This window comes from Pygoscelis adeliae, unplaced genomic scaffold, assembly GCF_000699105.1.
Source record: "Pygoscelis adeliae isolate BGI_AS28 unplaced genomic scaffold, ASM69910v1 Scaffold704, whole genome shotgun sequence".
NCBI classification, from domain to species: domain Eukaryota; kingdom Metazoa; phylum Chordata; class Aves; order Sphenisciformes; family Spheniscidae; genus Pygoscelis; species Pygoscelis adeliae.
In genome coordinates this window covers 148,878-156,261 of record NW_008824590.1, presented here as the reverse complement: position 1 = coordinate 156,261, position 7,384 = coordinate 148,878, and the positions used below count along the sequence as shown (strand labels likewise).

The window sequence follows — 7,384 nt, the reverse complement described above, 5'->3', positions numbered from 1 at the left end:
GAGACCCTCATCCCCTTCCAGCCAGCCCCTCCTTGCTGACCCTGCTGCTCCCCTCCCCGGTGCAGGAGCGTCGCTGGCTCCTGCCTCCTGCCTGTCCCCCTGCCCATGCAGCCCACCTTCCCCTGCCCTGCAGCACCGGGGGTCCCGGGCAAACCGGGGGTACCCCTGTGGGAGGCAGCGCAGCCGGGCAGGGCTGTGGCTGAGTCACGGTGGAGGAATCTCTCTCGGATGAGGGCAGGGCTCGTGGGGGCGAGTGGGGTTCGGCTGGGCGCTGCGCCCGGCTGCTCACACGGGATCCCAGCGATCCGGCGGGATCCGGGGTAGACTCTCAGGGTCTCTCCAGAAGAGACCCTCAGGGTGAGGGGCAGCCAGCCCCCAGCATCTCATTTCTAGATGCAGATCGGCTGCAGCGCACAGAAACAATTCAGGATGTCCCCCCCTTGTGCACGCTTCCCTGCAGGACCCGGGCATCCGGGCTGGGGCTCTGAGCAGCCGCAACCCCCATGCCCGTGCTGGTCACATTATTTCCCACACCGGAGCTGCTTGGAGCAAACGCGGGTGCATGGGGAACCTGGGGGGCACGGGAGGGGCTGCTGCAGTGCACCAGTGTGCAGGCGACCTGTGTGTCGGAGAGAGCATTGCACGGGCATCCATGTGGGCAGGGGGTGGTTTGTGTGCCCGTGCGCTCGGCACCTGCACCCCTGGGTGCTCCTCCTGGAAAGCCCTGGGGCACTTTGCATGGCACCATACGGCAGGTGGGGAGAGGGACGGTGCGGGGCCCTGGGACAGGGACGGGGCTGCCAGGCTCTGCAGCTGGCCCCAATTTAGGGAGCTCAAACCCACGCTCCTGTCCTCGTGTCTCCGGCGGGATCAGCTCCGGGCACCCTGCACCAGCTGCTAACCCAGCCCTGGCGGTGCACCAGCCTCGAGGTCCCACGTGCCGCAAGGTTTGCAAGATTTCAGAAAATGCCCTGAATGTGTGCTCCCCCACGGTTCCTCTCCAGCTGCCAAATCTCTGGGAGAAGGAAGACACATTTTCTCTGCAATCGCCAGAGACTGAAAGGTTGGCTGTCTTCGAGATGCTTGAGGCCAGGCCACCTTGGGTTTCGCCAGATGAGGATTTACCCTGACTCCCTCCTCCAACCCAAACGGGCTCCTGGGGATGGGTGGCAATGCAAACATAACTGGGGGTTTGCAGGGAAAAGCCAGGCGGCCTCCCCTGCTCCCCTGGGAGCAGCCTCCTGCCAGGATGGCCACCACCCTGGAACAAGCCCTGGCCTCCAGCATTGCCACCTTCCATGAGTGCTCGGAGAAGGAGGGTGACAAGTACCAGCTGAGCAAGGGCGAGCTGAAGGAGCTGCCCAGCTTCATGGGGGTGAGCGTGGGGACACCCGGGACTGAGCCCCACCAGCATCCTCACACCTCTCCCCACCACTGGGGAAGATGTGGGGGTCAGGGAAGGGCTCGCTCCTCCCTGAAACAGGTTCCCCCCATCCGCCGAAACCACCCGTTGCAGTTGATGCCTACCTGTGCCGCGGCCGGCGAGCACCGTCCTTGACCCCGCTGATGCTCTGTGCCAGGAACAACTGGATGAGCGCCGCTTCTGGGTGCTGCTGAAGGACCTGGAGGACAAGGTCAACATGACGAACTTCAAGGAGTACGTGGTCCTCCTGGGCTGCCTCAGCATGCTCTGCAATGACTTCTGTGCTAAGGCTCATGGCCCCGCCAGCCGGCATCGAGCCCCAGCCCATGGCTCGAATAAAACTGCTGTCACCTCCCCAGCCCCACTGCGGAGCCTGTTCGTTTGCACTGGGGTCACCGGGATGGGATTGCTTGGGACCATCTGTCCTGGGGACACCGGGGCCACCCAGAAAGCTGGCGGTGTGGGGTACAGTGATGGCTTAGGGGAGGATGTGGGCTGGTGACCAGCTTTCTCCAGGGAGCCCCAAGGGGTGCACCAGCCCTTCCCAGTCCCTGCGCCCATCCCTTGACTCGTGCCTCTGTCCCCAGACTCCCCAGTAGGGCCGCCAGCTCCTCCCAGCAGCACCCAAACCCACCCACCTCCCGCTAATGGGATCACACAGCTCGTTAGGCAAAAATGAGGCGCAGGCAAAACCACCTGTGTGGAGCTGCTGGGAAAGCCTGGAGGCGAGGGGGCTGCATGGGGCGCGCTGGGCAGCGCCGCCCCGGCTGGGCTATAAATGCCCATCGCGCTCCAGCTGCAGCACCCTGGCTCCTTGCTGCTGCCTGGTCTGTGCTGACCCCGGTGAGTCTCTGCTCCCCTTCCTTGTGCATTGCTCGTTGTGCAGCTTTGCTCTCCAGCTGCAGTTCGCCCAGCGGTCGCTGCACCCTGAAACGCCTCCCTGAGAGGCACCGGGGTTGCAGCCGCCCCTCTGCAGCATCATGGACCGATTTGGGCAGGGTGGGGGGGACAGACCCCCCCATTGCCGCCCCATGCCTACCCTGACCCCACCCCCGGTGCTCTGCCCTCCAGGCGTGCAGGAAACTGGTGATGGCGTGTCCCCTGGAGCAGGCGCTGGCTGTGATGGTCACCACCTTCCACAAGTACTCAGGGAAGGAAGGGGACAAGTACAAACTCAGCAAGGCGGAGCTCAAGGAGCTGTTGAACAAGGAGCTGCCCGTCTTTGAGAGCGTAAGTGGCCGTGGGGGCACATCTCTTTGCATCCCTCGGAGGTGCCCAGGCACGGGCGGGAGGTGTTGTAGGGGAAGGAGCAAGCTAGCCTCGGGTCTTTCCACACAGCACGATGGAAACCGGGGTGAGCCGAGGTGGTATCTGAATTTCCCCAAAGCACGCACGACGGATGCAGCCCATGTGCGACATGCTGAGACCTCGTGCTCTAGGGCAAGCCCTGGGGAGAAGGAGGGATGAGGTCAGGAGGACTTGAGCTGGAGCATGCTCAGACCGAAAGGAAACTTGGCTTTCTTATACCCGCAGAAATATTTTGACTGGCAAAGAAAATCGTACTCCGATTTCAATTTTTTAAATCCTTTTTTAACCCCCACTTCCCCTTCTAGCTTGTGGTTTAATTTGGGAGGAGGGAGGAGAAATTTTTCAGCCAAACTTTTTCATGACTGAGAGGCATATTTGCTGTAGCCGTGCCAGCATGCCCCAGATCACAGGTAAGTCACCTGCATTTCTAAAGACCACCTCCTGCCAAAGGCAAAGAGAAAACCCTCCTTCAAGGCAGGGGGAGGGAAAAAAAAAGCCCAGGCTTTTTACATCCTTCCTTGCAGGCAGTGGGGCTGGATGGAGAAGCACCTCGCTCATCCGTGCACCCCGAAACCGCTTACCCCCACCGCGCTCTCCCCCCCTTGCAGAAACGAATGGATGAGGCGGAGTTCAAGAGGCTCATGAATGACCTGGACCACAACAAGGACAGCGAGCTGGACTTCAAGGAGTACATCTGCTTCCTGGCCTGCATCACCATGGGCTTCAATGAGTTCTTCAAGGATGGCCCCGCCAAGCAGCCCCGCAGGAAGTGACCCCCCCGCTGCCCACAGCATCGCTGCAGGGCTTTCAATAAAAGCTTTTCCAAAGCCTCGGTGTGCATCGGCAGGGTTTCATGAGCCGTACGTTAGCGGGCAGCTGGGTGACTCATGCCTCCTCCCTGGGATTTTCCACGCTGCGACTCAGCCCCGGGAGGCATTTTTTTGGAAAAGCCTGAGCAAAACAGCTCAGCGCCGCCTCCAAGCAACTTATTCGGACATTCCCCCCTGAACCGCGCTTGCTGGCTCGGCAAGAGGTTCAGTGCGCATTTAGCTCAAAACATACGAGCTTCCCCGAGCTCAGCTCAGCTTGTAGGTCGGCATGAGCTGCCCTGGGTAACGCATTGGGTGTGGGGAGAGAAAGCTGGTCCGGAGGAACCGGGCAGCAAGATGCAAGGTCTGTGCAAAGCACAAAAGCCAGAGCGTGTCCCCAGTTCCCACAGAGGAGAGCTGTTTCTGAGCAGCTGGAGGAGACCCTTAGCCCCCTTGGGATATGGACGGGCCCATGCTGGGGGACTGCATTGGAGAAGGTCAACCTGAGCCCCCCAGGTTTACCACGGAGCCGTGGGGCTGCAGACAAGCGGCAGTTTCCTGAGCACATCAGTCTGTGATACTGGCTGGGAAGCACGGGTTTCTTCCTTCTTTTCCCTTGCTGTCCCTCTTCCCCCCCCCCCCCCCCCCCTCCCCTCCCCCCGCCGAAAGCCGCAGCAGCTCCTGGCAGGTCCGGGCTGGTTTGCAGAAGGTGCTGCAGCTGCTCTCCAGCTTCCTCCAGCAGCCCCAAAACCCCAGAGAAACCACCCGAGATCCAAAAAGTCCTTACAAAGCCTCTGCATCATTGCATGGCAGAGCAGACCCCTGGCAGAGCCTGTCCCTGAGCCCCCAAGTCCTCCCAGCAGCTCCAAGCTTTGCTCTGCCCCTTCCCAGGGTCTTTATGAAGAGCCCCTGGGAGCTTCTGCCCCCTCCCAGTAATTTACACCAGTTTGCTGACAGGGAGACGAGGTTCAGGCTTGGGGGTTTCTTTTGCCAAAATGGTCCTTAAAGAAACCCCCGACGTGGGGAGACGCTGTGCGGTGTTTGGTGAGGTTTTGCATCCTGCTGGACGTCGGAGCGAGCTGGGAGCGGGGCTTCATCCCCTGTTTTTCCTCACTCGGGTCCCCGCAGCAGTGGGTGCCTTTGCCCCGAGGGGGCTCAGCCAGGCTCGGGGACGCTTGGGATATTTGTCAGCCCTTGCACCACGGCGAACAGCTGGCTTGCCCCGCGGCAGGGGGTTGCAAACCGCCGGCTCCTGGCTTTCCCCCCGCAGCTCCCTGACACGTGCCCGGGACATGCAGACACCAAAATAGTGCTCTGTTACACAACGGGGCATTGTGACGCACTGCCCTCGCAGTTAGGAAACAGAAATTGCTTGCAGTCGAGTTAAAACCAGGAAAAAAAAACCTCACCCAAACCCAAACCCCAGCACAACAACAAAGCCATGGACAGACCCCGCTCAGGTTTGTGCTGCTCCAGACATCCCCGGGGGATGCTGCCAAAACCGCTGTGCGCGGCACCTCATCCCGCACCGGCATCACCTGCTCTTGCTGGCAGCGGTGGGACGAGGTGCCCACCGCTGCCCTTGCTTCATCCCTGGTCCCTAGGGATTCTCCTCAACCAGGTGGTCCCCGTCCAGCTCCGGGGGCACAGTTTGCTCTTTCTAACCCAAACCAGCCCCCTTGGCAGTGCAGGAGCAGGATGGTTTGGGGGGGCCAGGGCTGCTCCCAGGGTTTCCTCTCCTCCTTTGCCAACCAATGTCCAGACAGGCGCCGGATCAGCATTGGTGCTTTCCCATCCGGGTAGCGAGGGAGGTGTCCCAGGCGGGGCTATAAATGCCGTCGCCTGACGCTGGCTCGCCTCCCGCCCTGCCCGTCCTCGGCTGTTTTGTTTGAGCTGTTGGTGAGTTGATTTTTTTTCCTACGATGCTCTGTTCCCCCTCGCCCCGCTGGCCCTCCAGATGCCCTCCAGATGTTGCCGATGGCGCAGCTGCCCCATCTCGCAGTGGGGTCCCCCAACAGAGGTTTTCCCCCGGGGCTGAGCGTGAGGCTCCTGCTGCAGCGAGCCGAGCTCAAAGGCTGCCTTTCACCTCTGAGGGCTGGAAAAGCGTGTGTGCCCCTTCCCCGCCTGGCTCGGGCAGGAGGGGGCTGCTGCCTCCCCCCATGTTCTCCCCTCCGGCATGGCTTTTTTGGAGGTTGCTCGGCACCGGTACCAGACGGCCAACGCCTAGCCCGGCTGCTAGTGGGAGGGTGAAATTAGGGAGGAAATGGTGATGCATCCCGGGGCATGCCTGGGAGTGGGGCACTGGGGCAGTCTGCACGGTCTGGGGGGCCGGGGGAGACCGTTGGCCCCCCAGCATGGGGGTGTCTGGGGTCGCCGAACTCTGCTCTCACCTGCTTGTGCTGTTGGTGCCTCCAGGCTTGCTGGCATCCCCCATGGCGTCTCCCCTGGAGCAGGCGCTGGCCGTGATGGTCTCTACCTTCCACAAGTACTCGGGGAAGGAGGGGGACAAGTACAAGCTCAGCAAACAGGAGCTCAAGGAGATGCTCATGAAGGAGCTGCCCAGCTTCAGCGTAAGTGTGGGGCAGGGGGTGCCATGTCCCATGGGCGATGCTGGGCCTTGGGGATGTGGCCCTTGATGCAAACCCCCATTTTAACTCCCCTCTTGCCCCTGGGCAGAGACAAACCAGTGAGGCCAGCTTACAGCAGCTCATGTGCCACCTGGACAGCAACAGTGACAGCGAGGTGGATTTCCAAGAGTACGTGACCTTCCTGGCCTGCATGGCCATGATGTGCAACGACTTCTTCCAGGACTGCCCCGACAAGATGCCGCGCAAGAAGTGAGCATGGGGCACCGGCCCTGGGCTGCGTCGCTGCCCCCGTGACCCTCCCGCTGTCTTCCTGACGCTCTTTCAATAAAGGTTGCTTTAAACAAAGTCCTCCGCATGCTTTGCAATGGGGGTTTCTTGCCCCAGGGACAGGGGTGCTGTCACACTGGGGAAGGTCCCGTTTCCCTTCCACCTGCGCGTTGCCGGTCCCTGATGAGGAGCGAGAGCAAGGGTGCTTCCAAGCTGGAGTTTGCTCCGCTGCGGCATGGGCACTGCATTCCCTGAGCCCTCGTAAACCGCCCACGGGGCTGATCCCCGCCGGCCACGTTAGTGTGAGTCAGCGGCGGGCTCTGCTCGACAGCACCCTGCCCTGCAGCCCTGGTAACTGCTTCGTGGCCGTGCAAGGCAAGGCAGGAGCTTTCGCAGGGATTAATGCCTCTGACCAGCACCGTGATAACAGTGACGGGTGAACAACTCTTTTTTAGCCATGATTATTAAGCTCACGCGGGGTCAGCATCTGTCCCCCCACCTGCTGCTCCGTGGGGCAGGACCTGCTGCGTTGGGAAGTCACTCAGGACCCTTGTCCCTTCCCCACCCTGAGGGAACCCTTGGGAGCAGGGTTTCAGTTGCGTTCCTGCTTGGGGTGGGGTTATGGCGAGCAGGGGAGTGGGAGCAGAGGAGTGGCTTCCCTCGGTGCACCCAGCCAGTCCCCCTGGGCCGCCAGCATGGAAGGACTCAGCCCACGGCTATAAATGCAAGGAGCCGTGCAGCCACAGCCCTCCCTTCCCTGCACCGGGGCCTGACCTGCTCACGTCTGTAAGTTTCCATTTCCTCCCTCTGATCCCCTTTGCCCCTCACCGAACAGCTGCGGCCAACCCCGGCTTGCGTGCCGGGCTCCAGATGTGCAGCATGCCCCTTCCAGATGTGGATGCCCCCCCGCCACCCTGCTGGGAGCCAGACCTTTATCGGCGGGCTTGGGGCTGCTCCCAGAAGAACCGGCGAGCGGAGATGCCATGAAG

The 7,384-nt window shown here is 61.6% G+C and overlaps 2 protein-coding genes across 2 annotated transcripts; both read left to right on the top strand.

Moving 5' to 3' along the window:
* Positions 1-2,512: 2,512 nt before the first annotated feature.
* On the top strand, positions 2,513-3,504 carry LOC103915404 (protein S100-A4-like). Its single transcript, XM_009322215.1, has 2 exons — positions 2,513-2,653; positions 3,340-3,504. Exons 1-2 carry the CDS (start codon positions 2,513-2,515, stop codon positions 3,502-3,504), a joined length of 306 nt encoding a protein of 101 aa, XP_009320490.1.
* A 1,862-nt stretch (positions 3,505-5,366) lies between these two features.
* Positions 5,367-6,473, top strand: LOC103915403 (protein S100-A4-like). Its single transcript, XM_009322214.1, has 3 exons — positions 5,367-5,439; positions 5,956-6,110; positions 6,217-6,473. The coding sequence occupies exons 2-3, from the start codon at positions 5,973-5,975 to the stop codon at positions 6,379-6,381; spliced, it is 303 nt and encodes a 100-aa protein (XP_009320489.1). The 5' UTR covers positions 5,367-5,439; positions 5,956-5,972; the 3' UTR covers positions 6,382-6,473.
* The last annotated feature ends 911 nt before the right edge of the window (positions 6,474-7,384 follow it).

Excerpts from the sequence above, each read along its gene's own strand:
- LOC103915404 (XM_009322215.1), top strand. The coding sequence starts at position 2,513 with ATGGCGTGTCCCCTGGAGCAGGCGCTGGCTGTGATGGTCACCACCTTC. Across the intron at positions 2,654-3,339 it reads AGCTGCCCGTCTTTGAGAGC|AAACGAATGGATGAGGCGGA; the intron begins GTAAGTGGCCGT and ends CCCCCCTTGCAG.
- LOC103915403 (XM_009322214.1), top strand. The coding sequence starts at position 5,973 with ATGGCGTCTCCCCTGGAGCAGGCGCTGGCCGTGATGGTCTCTACCTTC. Across the intron at positions 6,111-6,216 it reads AGGAGCTGCCCAGCTTCAGC|AGACAAACCAGTGAGGCCAG; the intron begins GTAAGTGTGGGG and ends GCCCCTGGGCAG.